This window comes from Chiloscyllium plagiosum, unplaced genomic scaffold (genome assembly GCF_037043375.1).
Source record: "Chiloscyllium plagiosum isolate Xiang-an unplaced genomic scaffold, Cpla_swu_hap1 HiC_scaffold_27, whole genome shotgun sequence".
NCBI lineage: Eukaryota > Metazoa > Chordata > Chondrichthyes > Orectolobiformes > Hemiscylliidae > Chiloscyllium > Chiloscyllium plagiosum.
In genome coordinates, this window is record NW_028270165.1 from 63,403,285 (window position 1) to 63,421,279 (window position 17,995).

The 17,995-nt window shown below is 46.8% G+C and overlaps 1 protein-coding gene across 3 annotated transcripts in view; it reads right to left on the bottom strand.

Moving 5' to 3' along the window:
* Positions 1–1,837: 1,837 nt before the first annotated feature.
* The window catches only part of LOC148144448 (uncharacterized), a 677,410-nt gene continuing 661,252 nt past the window's right edge, over positions 1,838–17,995 (bottom strand). For 2 of the 3 annotated variants that reach the window (XM_087974757.1, XM_087974759.1), the window contains exon 2: positions 1,838–3,497. In XM_087974757.1, the coding sequence (XP_087830883.1) occupies positions 2,371–3,087 (717 nt within the window). In that variant the 5' untranslated portion in view covers positions 3,088–3,497 and the 3' untranslated portion in view covers positions 1,838–2,370. Of the gene's footprint in view, positions 3,498–10,853; positions 10,967–17,995 lie in introns of those variants that run through there. The other variant, XM_087974758.1, reaches the window with a different exon arrangement.

A 17,995-nucleotide genomic window follows, 5' to 3' on the forward strand; every position in this document is an offset into this window, starting at 1 on the left:
TTGTATGACCCTCCCCATAAAGTGTCCATTTTATCTACATCTATCCTGTCAAGCCCCTTTCAGAATTCTACTGGTTTCAGTAAAGGTATGCAGCACAGAAACAGACCCTTCGGTCCAATTGGTCCATGCCGACCAGGATTCCAAACTAAACCAGTCCCACTTGCCTGCATTTGGCCCATATCCCTCTAAACCTTTCCATTCATGTACCCATCCAAATGCTGTTTAAACGTTGTAAATGTACCAGCAACTACCACATCATCAGTAAGTTCATTCCACATACAAAGCCACCCTCTTTCAAAATGTTGCCCCTCCGCTTCCTTTTAAATCTCTCTCCTCACCTTAAGTAATATGCCCCCAAGTTTTGAGCTCCCCGATGCTAAGCAAGAGCCCTTTGCTATTCAGCTTACCTCCACTCCTCATTTTATCAATCTCAATGATGTCACCCCCTCACCTCCTCTCCTCCAGTGAATAAAGTCCCAGCCTCTCCTTATAACTCAAACCCTCCAGTCCTGGCAACTTCCTGGTAAATCTTTACCGAACCCTCTGTGATAAGAATACTTCTGATTACAGGGCCATCAGAACTGTACACAGTACTCTGAAAGTGGCCTCACCAACATCCTATACAACCTCAACATGATGTCCTAACCCCTGTACTCAATGGTGTGAACAATGAATGCTATGCTGCTAAATGCCTTCTTAACTGCCCTGTCAATCAGTGATGCAACTTCTAACGAACTATGTACCTGAACACCACTCCCCCATGTCTGTCTGTTCTATAATATGACCCATCACACTCACTTTACCAAGCATGTACACACTCTCACGCACAAACTCACATGCACCCACACACAATTCTATGGGGTGAATTTGTATTGGCAGAATTATATTTGCAGATGTATTCAATTTTGGTCAAAAAGCACACAATTTCCAGGCAGTCAATCCATGTAATATTTTATGAATTTGGAAATAGAACCAGTCTGACTCAAGATTGGAATACTGTCAGACTCAATTCTCAGGAAGAAAGTGAGGACTGAAGATGCTGGAGATCAGAGCTGAAAAGGTGTTGCTGGAAAAGCGCAGCAGGTCAAGCAGCATCCAAGTAGCAGTAGGATCGACGTTTCGGGCATGAGCCCTTCTTCAGCCCTTTCCTGAAGAAGGGCTCATGCCCGAAACGTCGATTCTCCTGCTCCTTGGATGCTGCCTGACCTGCTGTGCTTTTCCAGCAACACATTTTCAGACTCAATTCTCACATCTTTAAATGCATTGTCTGAGCTGAGATGTCATCTTATTTATAAAACCTAAAGTCATCTCAAGAATGTGACTTAAAAGATGTACTGGCAGTTACACATTAATGAACCAAAACCTGCACCCATTCGAAGAGATGAAAGACTTGACAGCAATCTAGGCTTGTTCAATATATTCCATCAGTTGCATGATACTGATCTTTTGATATACATTCTGTGTCTTACAATGCGGCTCCACAGCTACCCGATGAAGGAGCAGCACTCAGAAAGCTAGTGCTTCCAAATAAACCTGTTGGACAACAACCTGGTATTGGGTGATTTCTTTTTATCAACCCAGACTAATACCGACACCTCCACATCATTTCTAGTGAACACAGCCCACACCTCCTGGTGCTGTCAGTAAACTTTACAATGCTGATGAAACAACGCAGTACCTGAAAGATTTACAATTTCTCACGATACTCGCTTCTCATTCACTGCTCCATCTGATACATGACATTGGAAACTCAGTGCAGGAGGCTGAAACGAAGGAGCAGCTTTAAACTAAAAACGTCTTCCAGCTCAAAGCTTTCAATGAGAGTCTGAGCCCGGCGGTAAGTTCAGGTAACCTTTATTGTGACTCAACTTAGTTACATCTTCAGATTCCCCCCTGCAAAAAGGCATAGACAAAGTAGCTGCTTTTTAAACAGCTCAAGATCAAAGCCCACACACACCCCACTGTCTTTACTATTGGGCAGCACCAGGTTGTAATTGGATCCTTGTTACAGCCGTAATCCGGAGGAAGTATTGCCTCACTCAGCAATTTCAACCCATACCCTGTATCCTGGTAAGTTTCTCCCTGCTCATTTGCCAGTGGGGAGAGGGCAGTGTAGAGTCAACCAGACTGCTGTGGGTCTGGAGTCATGTGTAGGCCAGACCGAGTGAAGGATGCAGATGGAATGACTGAATGAATACTCTCCCACAATGGCGGTTCCCTTTCCTAACAAGGGAGAGAGTGAATCAGATGGGGGCTTTCTCCCCCGCACCACCCACTCCCTCTGCCATCTGTTGTGGTGGGATTCAAACCCGGGAGTCCCCGGAACCGGATTGATAGTCCAATCGATAATGGCACTCGGCCGTCACTCCTTCAATCCCCCTGCGATGGCACGTGAACTCGCTGGTGCTTCCGCAGGTGGGAGGAGCGGGCGAAGCCCTTCCCGCACTGAGAGCAGGTGAACGGCCTCTCCCCGGTGTGGATCCGCTGGTGCCTCAGCAGGGTGAAAGATGTGCTGAAGGCCTTCCCACACTCGGGGCAGCTGAAGGGCCTCTCCCCCGTGTGGACCCGCTGGTGGGCCAACAGGGTGAAAGAAGTGTTGAAGGCCTTCCCGCACTTGGGGCAGCTGAAGGGCCTCTCCCCCGTGTGGACCCGCTCGTGGCTCCGCAGGTGGGAGGAGCAGATGAAGCCCTTCCCGCACTGAGAGCAGGTGAATGGCCTCTCCCTCGTGTGGATGCGCTGGTGGATCAGCAGGGTGGAGGAAGTGCTGAAGGCCTTCCCGCACTCAGGGCAGGTGAACGGCCTCTCCCCCGTGTGGACCCGCCGGTGGGCCAACAGGGCAGAGAAAAACATGAAGGCCTTCCCACAATCTGGGCAGCTGAAGGGCCTTTCCCCTGTGTGGTCCCGCTGGTGGGCCAGCAGGTGGGAGTAATGTCTGAAGGCCTTCCCGCAGTCGGTGCAGGGGAATGGCCTCTCCCCGGTGTGACTGCGCCGATGAATCTCCAGGGCAGACGGGAAACGGAAGCCTTTCCCACAGTCGCCACACTTCCACGGTTTCTCCACGGGGCGGGATTCCTCAGGTTTCTCCATGGATGAAGCTTCAGCCACACACAATCGAACTTCCAGCCCCTTCCTGTCGTGAATTCCTCTTTCCAGGTCGTATAGCTGCTACACGCTCCACGCACAGTGCGCTGCAACAGTGGGGTCTCTCGTCCAGTCCCAGTGATGCTGAAAACATACTCACTCAGTCAGGAACCAAAAAGCTTTGATCCCTCTCAGAGAAATCAGTCGAAAATCGTTGCGGTCCTGGTGGACTGAGTGACTGTCAGACATTGACAGCGAAGTGAGGATCGCAAATGCTGGAGAGTCAGTCGAAAAATGTGGCACTGGAAAAGCACAGGGATGTCAGACAGCATCCGAGGAGCAGGAGGGTCAATGTTTTGGGCATAAGCCCTTCATCTGTTGATTGAGAAACTTCCGCCATCAGATCTTCAAATACGCTGTAAAAAGAGATTACAAAAGCCATCACTGTCAGTGCAGGGTAGAAATTCTGAACAAGCATTTCTACTTTCTGTGGAATATTCTTTTCTTTTATTATTCCACAAAATGGAAAGCACCATCCCACTCTCTCTCCCCCTCTAACTAATTCCCCTGCAGGCGCTGATTCAGGATCTTACAGGGGCAGAAAAAGCAAAAACATCAAGACTGACATCACTCTGAATTTTGATACCACCACCTGAAAGTTAATATCTTTCACAACATTGGGATCCTGCTGAGAGTGAGCAGGTCTGATTTTGGGAAGCAAATACAATGTGTGTCAATTCAGGGTGAACCTGCCACGCAGCTTCTTGAGGAACAACCAGACACAAAATGGTTAACATCCCTGGGAAGGGGAAGCAAAATGAGACATCAACGTCTTAACACCGACACCAGAGAGAAATTGAATATACTGACACGGCAAACATTAGTGGAAAGCCAGAGTCATAGAGGTATACAGTACAGAAACAGACCCTTCGGTCCAACTCGTCTGTACCGACCAGATATCGTAAATCAATCTGGAACCGTTTGCTCACACGTGGCCCATAGCTGGGGTCATCCCTACCCCCCCTGTCCTGAGACCTTGATGCCTCCAAGCTGACCTTCAAAGGTTCAGTTTTTCCCTCCATTCTTTCCCAGTTGTCTTTTGTAAGTTTTGAAAACTTTCCCAATCCTCCGAGTATAGGATTTGGGCAGTTGTGTTGTCGCAGTACAGGACATTGGTTAGGCCACATTTGGAACATTGCGCACAATTCTGGTTTCCTTCCTATCAGTAAGATGTTGTGAAACTTGAAAGGGCTCAGAAACATTTACAAGGATATTGCCAGGGTTGGAGGATTTGAGCTAAAGGGAGGCTAGGGCTGTTTTCCCTGGAGCGTTGGAGGCTAAGGGGTGACCTTATAGAGGTTTATAAAATCATGAAGGGCATGGATAGGATAAATAGGCAAAATCTTTTCCCTGCGGTGGGGGGAAGGGGAGGTCCAGAACAAGAGGGCATAGGTTTAAGGTGAGGGGGGAAAGAAACAAAAGAGATCTGAGGGGCAACCTTTTCACAGAGGGTAGTAAATGTATAGAATGAGCTGCAGGAGAAAGTGGTGGAGACTGGTACAATTGCAACATTTAAAAGGCATCTGGATGGGTATATATGAATGGGAAGAGTTTGGAGGGATATGGGCTAGGTGCTGGCAGATGGGACTAGATTGCGATGGGATATCTGGTCGGCATGGACAAGTTGGACCGAAGGGTCTGTTTCCATGCTGTATATCTCTATGACTAGTTGGACTTAAAGGTCTGTTTCTGTGCTGTATGACTCTGGAGCTGTTCTGTACTGGTCTTAAAATCATGTTCTTGCCTTCCCCCACAAACATTCATTTCTTTGTTGTTCAAAAATCAGATGAACTCAGCCTTGAATATATTCAATGACACCCTAACTGCAGGAAGGCATCCCCACTTCTGAACTCAATTCCTCTTGCTCATATACCACTTGCCTTGCTGATTGCTTGCTGCACCTGTCTGACAACTGGCAGTGACTGGTGTAGGAGGACGCTGGGGCTCCTTTGTCCATCCACACATCATTCCTGATGAAGGGCTCGTGCCCAAAAAGCCAACTGTCCTGCTCCTCAGATGCTGCCTAACCTACCGTGCTCTTCCAGTACCACACTTTTTGACCCTGATCTCCAGCATCTGCAGTTCTCACTTTCTCCACATCCAATTACATCTCCATTTAAACAATGCACTTCCTTTCTACTTTTTTTTTCCCCACAGCAAAGGCTATAACTTCATATTGTGGTACTGCATTTGCCATGTGTTTGCCAGTTGTGGTCTTCTCTATATCGGGGAGAGCGAGCGCAAACTTGGGGAATGGTTCACTGAGCATCATATCTGGGTCCACAGAGCCGACCAGCGTTCCCAGTCACCACCCATTTCAATTCCCCTTCCCACCCCCTTTCTGACATTACCATCTTTGGCCTCCTCTATTGCCACAACGAATCAAACAGCAAACTGGAGGGACAACTCTCATCTTAATAGAGAAGGAAGTAAGCAATAAATAATAGACCCCGACAAGAGTGCTGAGGAAAAAAGGGACCTTACTGTCCAAGTTCAGAGATCCCCAAAGGTATCAGTACAAGTAAAACGGGGAATGAGGAAGGCAGCTGGATGGGTATGTGAATAGGTGGGGTTTAAAGGGATATGGGCCAAGTGCTGATAAATAAGATAGATTAATTTCAGATATCTAGTCAGCATGGATGAGATGGACTGTTTCTGTGCTGTACAGCTCTATGGCCATCCACTTCATTTTGAAATGTTTGCACTACCACTTGGAACATCCTGTTAGGGTTTAGAGATTGCCAGGTCCTGACATCTCCTTCCTCATGTCTCCTATGTATTTTAAATCAAAAATACCATTTGTATGTTCCTGGGTTAGTACTTTAAATACACAGACACATACAATATAATCAGAGTTTCTACTCGGTAGAGACAGTGATGATTTATTTCAACTTGCTAACAGGTATCAGAAGGGGAGGATCTGCAGACAGAAATCTTGGAAGAAATTCCATAACAAGATCTGACAGGGTCACTCAATATCATTGGGGGGTTGAATCTGGAAAGAGAAATCCATTCGACCTGCTTCAAAGAGGAACTACCAGTGAACTGAGCTTTAACTGGTTACACAGAATAAGTGTGTGTGTCCCAGTGAACTGACAATGGGAAGGAGCTTTAACCAGTTACACAGACAGAGGGGCTGGGGCATTTATTTTACCCCTGGAGCATCAGAGCCTGAGGGGTGACCGTAGAGAGGTTTATAAAATCATGAGGGGCATAGATAGGGCAAATAGCCTAGGTCTTTTCCGCCCAGGGTGGGGGAGTCGAAAACTAGAAGGCATAGGTTTAAGGTGAGAAGGGAAAGATTTGAAAGGGACCTAAGGGACAACTTTTCATGCAGAGGGTTGTGCATGTATGGAATGAACTGCCAGAGGAAGTGGTGGAGGTGGGTACAATTGCAATGTTTAAGAGGCATTTGGTTGGGTATATGAATAGGAAGGGTTTGGAGGGATATGGCCTGGGTGCTGCCAGGGGGAATTAGATTGGATTGGAATATCTGGTCGGCATGGATGAGTTGGACCGAAGGGTCTGTTTCTGTGCTGGTTATGCTAATCCCTGTGGCCTTATTCCAGATGCGATCCATATCTGCAGGCAAGATACGACTGACTCCAACTGAGAGTCTCTCTGGTCACCGCCTCCGTACCCCTTGGAACGATTCGGCTCCCTTCTCAGTCCACTTCCACCACATGACCGAAGCAATGATTGGTTGTGTTCTTGCTCTAACTAATGTTATGCGTGCCTTTCACTCCCAGGAGCGTGCGGCCTACAGCGATGTTCCCTCCCTTTCAGCCTTGTCACGGGTAGAGCCTGGTTTGTTGGTGCTCATCAAGAACTGGACTGGCAAAGGTCTCCAACCTCGTTGCGATGGCCCTTTCCAGGTTTTACCTCCCACCCCTACGGCGGTCACAGTCGCTGGGCGCTCAGCTTGGGTCCAACTGCACCATTGTAAATTGATTGACCACACCAATCAAAAGTGGGGAAGAGGAGGAGAGAATCCTGGAATCTCAACAAAAGGAGTGCACCCTGTCCAGTTGGGTTTTTGAATTTTGCTGTTGTTCTAATGTTAATCTTATTACAGATACTTGAACTAAGAGGAGGGACATGTGGGGGAATCGCTTATCTCCTCACCTTTCTGATCACATACAACATCCTGATGGGGAACGCCACTAAGTATGGATGCAACCAGGAATGATCAGAGATTATCCACCGCCCATGCTGAGGAGATGTCGTCCAGTGCACCGGACCAGACGCCTTTGACGTGTGGAACGTGATGAAGATTGATTATTGCAATGGACTCTTACATCAGAAAGACCAGATGGTCCATCTGGACAGTAGAAATCAGTGGGAGTTACCATGTCGTTACCATTTTTTTTTATTTTACCTGCAGACGCAAGCCTAGTGAGGATAAAAATGATCAACTCAGGAACACCATCCCTTTTTGCAGGTCGGGCCAACTTGAGAAAAGGGAAGCCTGATAGGAGAAACTCCTCAATCCACAAACAACTTATTTATACAGGTGCACAGAACGCTATTCACCCCAGAGGCAGTAGTATGTTACTCCTCTCTATCAGGTGGTGACTTACTTGACCCATCCCCAGTGCCCGATTCCATTCTATTCGTCAGAATTCCTACTGCCAACCCTGTGAAGAGAAATATCACTTTCCAATAGCTCCGGTCTGTGTATACAAACAGCCGGTGTAACACCGGCTGGCGTACAGTAGGCCTTATGCTGCACATGGACCTGGAAAGGAACCCTTCCCTTGCGCATTGAAAGGCCTTTTCTCTTTTCAGAATCTGATACTGTCACCAAGACCATGTACAATAGAGCTAAGGGAGAGCCCAATGGGAACAGCATTCTGAGGACCATTGTCTCCCATACAGTGCGAGTGCTCGAGTCATTTGGCCCATTTTTTTTTTAAAACAGAGCTCAAGCAACCCCTCTTGCAAAACGTCAACCCTTTCCTCCTGTCGACCTGACCAGACCCCCTGCTGTAACATTTCAGTAACCTATTTTGACAAACTCTCCGTAATATACACCAAACCAGACTATTATTTCTTCAGCTAAGGTAAAGCTACCAATTTCCTTGTCCTGGATTGCAAAGATGTCCCTCAGAAGGTCACTGTCGGAGCCCTTGTTCCCACAACAGTACCTTGTCCTGGCCAGTGGACAAGTTGATGAAACCTACATCTGAGGAGGATGCAGAGGTCAGTCTCAGCCAACCTTGCTCCAACTGTAAGGATTCCAAAGAGTATGATCTCCAGGACAAACCAAGAGAGAGGCTTTACAGGTCTGAGTTCTCAAAGGATTCCCTGGGCCACCTCAAATCTCCACTTTAACATGGGAGGTAGGACAAAATGGCTTCTGCTTGGCTAACTCGGTGGGACTGAGTCAGGCAGATACTCACGACTCAGAACAAACAAGAAACCACAGACTGATGTAAATCCAGTGAAAAAAACTGCAAATGTGAACCTAATCATCAATCGCAGAAGTAACGGTTTAATCCTAACCGCCAGACATGACAAATACGATTCCAAGAACAGGTTGTCTACAAGAAATTATGATAGATTAGATTATATTCCCTACAGTTTGGAAACAGGCCCTTCGGCCCAACCAGTCCACACTGACCCTCCAAAGAGTAACCCACCCAGAACCATTTTCCCTCTGATTATTGCACCTAACACCATGGGCAATTTAGCATGGCCAATCCACCTGACCTGCACATTTTTGGACTCTGGGAGGAAACCGGAGCACCCGGAGGAAACCCACGCAGACACGGGGAGAATGTGCAAACTCCACACAGACGGTCACCCAAGGCTGGAATCGAACCTGGGACCCTGGGGCTGTGAGGCAGCAGTGCTAACCATTGAGCCACCGTGCCGCCCTAGACTAAGTCAAAAATGCATGAGGACCTCGCGGGATCTGATTGAGCATGATCACATAGTAACAACCAATGTCTGACTCTAAACAATGTACATAAGTTCTATACAAACTCTGTAAAAGTTGGCGGATTCTTTTGGCACTCTAGGAGTACTCATCGGTGGCCCAGTGGTTAGCACTGCTGCCTCACAGCACCAGGTGTCCCAGGTTCGATTCCAGCCTCCGGGGGCTGGCTGTGTGGAGTTTGCACATTCTCCCCATGTCTGCATGGGTTTCCTCCAGGTGCTCTGGTTTCCTCCCACAATCCAAAGATGTACAGTTTGGTGAATTGGCCATGCTAAATTGCCCATAATGTTAGGTGCATTAGTTATAGGGAGATGGGTCTGGGTGAGCTACTCTTCAGAGGATAGGTGTGGACTGGTTGGGCCGATGGGCCTGTTTCCACACTGTTGGAATCTAATCCTTCTGGGCTGATCAGAGTCTACTGACCTGGCTGTATCAAAGAATAAACTATTGCTTGTATGATTGACAAAAGAGTCATTTCCAGGTGTGTTTATTGACCAATCCCAGAAATCTGAAGATCTGGACAGCAGTCCAGATCATCAGAACAACCAGATAGGAAACGGTTAATGTCTCCAGAATGTGGGGAGCAAAATAAGACACCAAGGCATTAACACCAACACCAGGGAGAAACTGAACATACAGACGTGACAAACATTTGTGGCAAGCCAGAATCACAGATGTACAGCACAGAAACAGTCCCTTCAGTCCATGCTGACCAGATATCCTAAATCAATCTAGTCCCATTTGCCAGCACTTGGTCCATGTCCCTCTAAATGTTTCCCAACATATACCCATCCAGATACCTTTTAAAGGTTGTAATTGTACCAGCAGTCACCACTTCCTCTGGCAGCTCATTCTTTACACACACCACCCTCTGGATATAGGAGTTGCCCCTGAGGTTTCTTTTAAATCTCAGCCTCACCCTAAACCTATGAGCAATCCCAGATCAAAGATCTTGTCTATTTCCCCTCGCCATGCCTCACATTATTTTATACAAGGTTGTAGGGTCTCCCCTGTGGGATATAGGTAAAGCAATGTTACTTCTGCAACCATAATTGCTTCTGCAAGGTAAATGAACTAACGCCAGGGTATAATTGTTTCAGCCAAGAGTGGAGTTAAGAATGAAAGGAAATATATAATTGCTTTTGTATTAGCTAAAATGTGCATACATGAAATGTGCCTGTAAACAATGGTGGATGTTACAGACAAACAGATAAAGGTGCTGTGAGGGGAGGGGGTGTAGGGTTAAGATAGATATGCTCGTACAGTTATAACCATCTGTTTCCTGCTTCTGCAAAAACAAAAAAAAAACACACAATCAAGGAGGTCAGAAGGCTCAGTGTCGGCGAAAAATGGGAGGAAATGTTGCTTTCGCAAACAAGGAAGCAGCTTGCAATGAAAGAGGATATACGCTAACACTTTGTTCACGCACAAGGCCGGATAAGGCAAGAAATAGACAAGAGTAATGGACGCCACCGGGAAAGAATGGAGGGACAAACCGATCTTTTGCGGGTCAGCTTGGAACATCAGGACAGGGGGGAATGGGAATGAGGGAAAGAAGCTGAATGTGCTGGAGCAAGGTGGAAGAACAGAGGATGCAAAACCGGCTTGAAGTTGCAATGAGGAATATTGCATGTGCTGTACTTGTACCTGTGGCTGTTAATGGTGGGAATCGGGTGCATTTTAAACATCAAAACAGAAAAGATATCCAGCCCTCCCCCTTCCCAATCTCTATCCTTCAGTTCCTCCTCACCCGGGTAACTAAGACACATACCTGAGTTTGCGGAGTCTGCTCCCTCCCTGCATTCACTCCAGTTGCTACAAGTGACCAATTTCCCCTCCTCCCATCTCTGTCTCCATCCCAGGATGAAGAGTCGTCCTGAGGGCGGGAGATTCACTTTGAAACTGACAGGGCCACTTCCGCGTTGTGACGTCCATAAAGGACCGAGGAGCGGGACGAAACCAACAGCGGGACGCCGCACTGCGCATGCGCTGCCCCTGCAGCAGACGGGGGGGAGAACACACTTTCCAAAAACCCCTCCCTTCAGAGAATCCCCACAGTGTGGAAGCAGGCCACTCGGCCTCACCGACCCTCCCAAGGGTCACCCACCCACACCCATTCCCCTGCCCCATTGCTCTTCATTTATCCCTGAGTCATGCACCTTGCCTGCATATTATGCCTAATTTAGCATGGGTAAATGACTGCAGATGCTGGAAAGCAGATTTTGGATTAGTGGTGCTGGAAGAGCACAGCAGTTCAGGCAGCATCCGAGGAGCAGCAAAATCGACGTTTCGGGCAAAAGCCCAACATCAGGAATAAAGCATAGCCAATCCACCCTAACCTGCACATCCCTGGGCATTATGGGTAATTTAACATGGCCAATCCACCCTCACCTGCACATCCCTGGGCACTATGGGTAATTTAGCATCGCCAGTCCACCCTAACCTGCACATCCTTGGGCACTATGGGTAATTTAGCATAGCCAATCCACCCTAACCTGCACATCCCTGGGGACTATGGGTAATTTAGCATGGCCAATCCACCCTCACCTGTACATCCCTAGGCACCATGGGTAATTTAGCACGGCCAATCCACCCTAACCTGCATATTCCTGGGCACGATGGGTATTTCAGCATGGCCAATCCACCCTAACCTGCACATCACTAGGCACTATGGGTACTTCAGCATGGCCAATCCACTTTAGATTAGAGTGGTACTGGAAAAGCACAGCAGTTCAGGCAGCATCCGAGGAGCAGGAAAATCGACGCTTCGCGCAAAAGCCCTTCATCAGGAATAGAGGCAGGTTGCCTGCAGGGTGGTGAGATAACTGAGAGGGGGTGGGGTGGGGTGGGGGTGGGAGAAAATAGCATAGAGTACAATGGGTAAATGGGGAAGGGGTTGGAGGGGATAGGTCAGGGAAGAGGGTGGGGGAAGGTAGCAAAGAGTACGATGGGTGAATGAGGGTAGGGATTGATAGAGATAAATTTCAGGTTGTCAGTTGTACGTTGATTTTAAAGAATATAAAGGGTCTTTTAAGAAATAGTTTTAAGCAAGGAAATTACTTGTAGCTGACCACAAATAAAAGGGCAGCAGGGGCATTTCGCAATAAGCTCATAGTTTGTAGGTCTGCGTTTTGGACTATCAAGATATTAAAGGATGATCTCAGAAGTCAGAAGGTTAGATAAGATAAGAGGAACTGGACAAATCAACAGGAAGGCTGGAACGAACAAGGACAGCCAAATAAGGCAGATTTAAAGAAAAGCAGGTGAAGTAATTAATAAGTATGATAGGCTTAGGCTTGGGTGCAGGGAATTACCAAATGAAGGAATAATGGGTGCAAGTAATTACCAAATAAAGGGATAGAATGAAAGAGATACGTGAGGGTCCGGGTGTCCTTGGAGAAGGAGTACGCAGTGTCCACCAACACCCTGGAGTTGTTCAGGGAGTGGAGTGCATCATTTCTCCCTCCAACTCTATTTTGATTTAGTCCCTACCCTCCCCTTCACTGTTTTGATCACACAGCACTGCCCTTTGATGTGAAGGGCAGTGTTTGTCACTGGTTACCCAGGTGTTTTCCTATCTTCCTGGTGGTGGAAATTGAATAAAGATTTGTGCACTTTGTGTCTTTCACTGTGTCTCACACCTGCACACACACACCATGGGAAAAAAAAAGAATGAAATAGACACTTATGATAGGTTTATTGCTCAGTGTAGGGTGTTGAGAGAGCCCTCAGAAAAGTATAAAAAGCTCTGTATTTTACTGTCGGGTATGTCTCTCTTCATACAGCCACCCATCTTGCAAGATGTTCGAATAAATGTGCTGCTTCAGAACTCTTTGACTCGGACTGAAAATTATTGATTAAATTGATTTGTTTCTCACAGCACTATTTAGCATGGCCAATCCACCCTAACATGCACATCCCTGGGCACTATGGGTAATTCAACATGGCCAACATGGCCAATCCACTTTTGATTAGAGTGGTGCTGGAAAAGCACAGCAGTTCAGGCAGCATCCGAGGAGCAGGAAAATCGACGTTTCGGGCAAAAGCCCTTTATCAGGAATAGAGCCTGCAGGGTGGAGAGATAAATGAGAGGAGGGTGGGGGTGGGGAGAAAGTAGCATAGAGTACAATAGGTGAATGGGGGTGGGGATGGAGGGGATAGGTCAGAGAGTAGGGTGGGGGAAGGTAGCAAAGAGTACAATGGGTGAATGGGGGTGGGAATGAAGGTGATAGGTCAGACAGGAGGGTGGAATGGCCTGTTCAGATCGAACTCTGCTTGCGTAAAGGTGGTCCGGAGTCCGTGTAGGATGAGTTGGTTACGGAGGCGGCACTGAGGAAGCAAATGTGGCTGTGGTAGCGAGTCTGTTTCAGGACATGATTGAAGAGCTTCAGGGCAGAGGAAATGACCTGGGAGTTGCAGTGGGAGAGGGATTCCTTGAGATTCTTGTAGAGAGAGGAGGAAAACTTCTTCAAGGCAGGCATCCTTGCGAGAGGATTCACTGTAGGGTTAAAATCAACTCGGTAAAAACAAGGACTGCAGATACTAGAACCCAGATTCTAGAATCACACAACTCCAGGCTGTAGTCCAACAGGCTTCTTTGGAAGCAGTAACATTTGGAGTGCTGCCTCTTCATCAGGTGGTTGTGGAGGATAAGATCCTAAGATGCAATTTAGAGCAAAACATTCCAGTGTCCTGCCACTGAAATGGTATGTTGAACAAACCTGGATTGTTAAGTCTTCCACCTTTTCAAATAGGTTGCAGGTCTCATTACAATGTAAATCCCAGAATTTCTTGTTGTCACCTTCTCGAGATAACAAGGTTTTATAGCAAAAGCTCACATCTCAGCTCAGACAATGAATTAAAGGTGTGAGGTCAGAATCTGCCTGTATCCTAATCTTGAGTCAGACTGGTTCTGTTTCCAAAGTCGAATTTACAAACTATTACATGTATTGACTGCCTGCAGATTTTTCCTTAAAAATATGCACATAGAATGTATCTGCAAATATACATCTCCCCCCCCCCCCCCCCCCCACACACACACACACATACATACGCACAAGTTTGTTGGGTGAATTCGTACTTGCAGAATTATGTCTTACTTTGCTCAAAAACTGGAAGAATCCATGTAAGATTCTGTAAATTGGTTTAACCATTGTGGCACAGACAGTCTCACACAGGGGAACTCACACCTTCAATACATTATCTGGACTGACGCAACACCAATTGGTAAAGTTCACTTGAGGATTTAACTATTTTAAAAGGTTTTGTGATTTACATTTGAAAGAACTGAAACTATCATGGTCATTCGAAAAGATGAGAGACTTAACAAACAATCCGGGTCTTTTTCAATATATAGTTTCAGTTACATCACACTATAAACTGTTGCTATAAATTCTGTGTCTTACAATTTTATATTCCACAATCCCCTGATGAAGGAGCTGCACTCCGAAAGCTACTGCTTCCAATTAAACTTGTTGGACAGAATTTCTCAAGTAGGGCACCATACGAGTCCTGGGAGACTGCTATTTCTTGTTTACTTCGTAATGAACAAACATTCATTCCTGAAGAAGGGCCTGTGCCCGAAACGTCGAATCTCCTGTTCCCTGGATGCTGCCTGACCTGCTGTGCTGTTCCAGCAATAAAGTTTCAACTTTGATCTCCAGCATCTGCAGACTCACTTTCTCCATTAAGCACGATCCCCTATTTATTTCTAATTTTATCTCATTTTTCCTATTTTATTCCCTGCGATGATGTGGGAGAATTGTTAGATTTGGGTCAGCCATTTGGTCACATATTAAAGCCTGGAAACCATTTTGAATCTCAGCTTAGAGCCTGCTTGCTAAAGCTCATGTTTCCCAGGCTCAGCGGAGACGGTTGGCCTTGCAGCTGTACTGCTTCCTGATAAACAAATTCTTTCCTGACATGGGGCTTTATTTCCATCCCCCACAGTTGGTGAGTCAGGCAGGAGATACCCATGTCCTGCCAGGTCACCGGCCGATATCCTTTGAGAGATGAAATATAGAGGGTGGTTGCTGATTTTGTTGGGTCCAAAATAAAGGGGAAAGCTGGCCAGGGACAAAAGTGCTGTTAGAAATATTGATACAATTCTCCTACTCAGCCACAAGATACTAGTGAGAGAACTCAACAGGGTCCTAGCGTCTGGACGTAATGTTGCCGAGAGCACTAGTATTTACAAAGTTAGTAATAATGAATTTGCTTACCCCAGGATTACGAGAGGTGAAACCCTACTTGATAAGCCCTGGACCCACACTGAGGTCCGTGGCATGCTTCAAGGTGCCCCCCATCTGTTTGAGTGCCCAACATTAGTTTTAATTGACGAGTAGAAATCTGAAGTATAATTGCTCGCTTCAGGACGTCCAGACTTGAATGAATTTGGCACACAGGACACATTGGGCAACTATTAACTGAGACATGTAGAAAGTTGAAGAGTGTTACAGAGAGAGAGAGAGAGAGAGAGAGAGGCGCGCAGGCAGAGGGGGGCTTAAGCGGGCAGAGAGAGGGGGCGCAAGCAGGCAATGAGAGAGAGGTGCAGACAGGCAGAGAGAGAGAGAGGTGCAGGCAGGCAGAGAGAGAGAGAGAGGTGCAGGCAGGCAGAGAGAGAGAGAGAGAGGTGCAGGCAGGCAGAGAGAGCTTTATTCCTGATGAAGGGCTTTTGCCCGAAACGTCGATTTTGCTGCTGCTCCTCGGATGCTGCCTGAACTGCTGTGCTCTTCCAGCATCATTGATCCAGAGAGAGTGTTTGTTAACCACCTCCTTGCCTGGTCGGCCTTTTTCCCTGTCTACAACTTGCTTTTATAGAATCACCTCGCGTACATTGTTATGAACATTGTCGAATAAGAGTAGATGTATTTAGTAGATGAATCAAAACCATCCCAATGGCTGAAACAGCTGACACTCTAGTGTTGGACAAGTGGGAAATATTTGCATCAGTTAACCAAAACTCTTTAGAGTTTACATTCACGGGTACGCCAAGCCTCAGCATTAGGACCGGGGCATATTGGAGCTGAGATGGAAAGGCCCGTTCCTAGTCCTGCTGGGTTACCCGGTCAGCAGTCAGGGTCAAGGGGAGGCCGCATGGACACACACAACACAATGCAAACGAGCGCCACCTCCTGGAGGAACACGAGAAGACCCCGTCAGAGACACATCTTCAGCCTTCATCCGTGAATGGCTCAGCCTGATCATTCTGCCTTTCACTGCACTCTTCCTTATCTTTCTTTCACTAACTATGTTTGATTGGGCCTGATAACCTCTAGTAAACAGGAATTACAGTTTAATACTTTTTTTTATGCACAGAAGGTCAACCACTCTAGCTGCTAGGTATGTGCCCATATCCCCATCCATCCTGAACTCGTACCAAGCGAGCCCTTATGGAGTTTGAGCAACTTGCAGCTTTCTTTCCCCCTGCCTTTGGAACTGCTCGATTGGAAATCAAAGTCACCCCGCAGACAATCCTGTGCTCGGCTCAGTTCACTGTTGTGGCCCTCCCCTCCAGCGATCTCCCAGATGCCGAGATTTTCCATTCCTGATAAACCTCTGATGATGATTCCCAATCCCTGGAGCCTTCTGCCCCCGTCCTTACTGAACCCGAGGACTATCAGTCCGATCTCCAAGCACCAACCCCTGGCTCTGGGTATACTCCCCCTTTTGCTGACACCCCCAATCTCCTCTTTTTAATAAAAAAGGAGGGATTGTGGGAGAATGTGATCAAAATTGAATAAACTGCATGGAAGCCATTTTGTCACAAAGCAATGAATGCAGTAAAATGTAGCCTGTTAACATAATGCTGTCTGAGCCCTGGCTAAGGAATTCTGTTTTGATAGCCTGACCTTGCAGCTGCAGGCTGTCTCTGCTCCTCAGGCCATTAGACTGTGCTGCTTCATAGAATGATGGATTGGTTCTCTCTGTCCCTTATTAGTAATTCGAGCTGAGCTGAACCTGCGGTATAAGATAACATTCAGTTTTGTAGAAATTAAGAAACGTAGGTCTGGACAATGTATGTGAACCTTACGACTGCCCCTCAGTTGCATTATTATTGGAGAGTGGGGCTTGTGCTTTACCATAAAACTTGTAACATTCTGTATTTTATTGGAATACGTCGGACTTTATTTTGAACTAAGAGGTATTCCCCAATGGCAACGAATAAAGCTAGTTAATTGCTCAAGGTCTCCTCTCCTGACTACCTTGCTTTAAATGATTTGGCACACGAGTTACTTTGTCCCACCAGTACTAATAGTTACATCGAATGGAGAGAGAATTCCTCAAGTAGGGCACTATCAGAATCCTGGGAGAGCCCTATTTCTGGTTTACTTCCTAATGAACAAACATTAAGCCTTTATTTATTTCTGATTTTGTTTCATTTTTCTTGTTTGATTCCCTGCTGTGACTACACTCTGTGTCTGGATGGGTGACAGGCTGAGATTGTGGGTTGGCTTTCGATTGACTGAATGTTTTATTGAAGAAGGGCTTATGCCCGAAACATCGATTCTCCTGTTCCCTGGATGCTGCCTGACCTGCTGCGCTGTTCCAGCAACACATTTTCAGCTCTGAATGTTTTCTTGTTCTGGAAGCTGTAAAAGAGGTGTGAAAGCTTCAGCAGAAGTCCAGCAAAGCTGAGAACAGACCAACATCTTACTCAGTGGGAACAGGGAGATCAGAGGACAGAGAAATCAGGCCGTGAAACCCGAGCTGACACCAGACTACTGTGTGCTCAGTGCTTTGATGAGCAGTGCCAACCCTCTGCCTTTACCTAGCTTCCCATCTGACTCCCCCCTCAATATTCAGGATCCAATCCTTGCCATCCTGAAGCCATGTGTCTGTAAGGAGTCTCAGACCATAATTATTCATTTCAATGAGTGCAGTTAATTCATTCACTTTTGTTACAATGTGGCA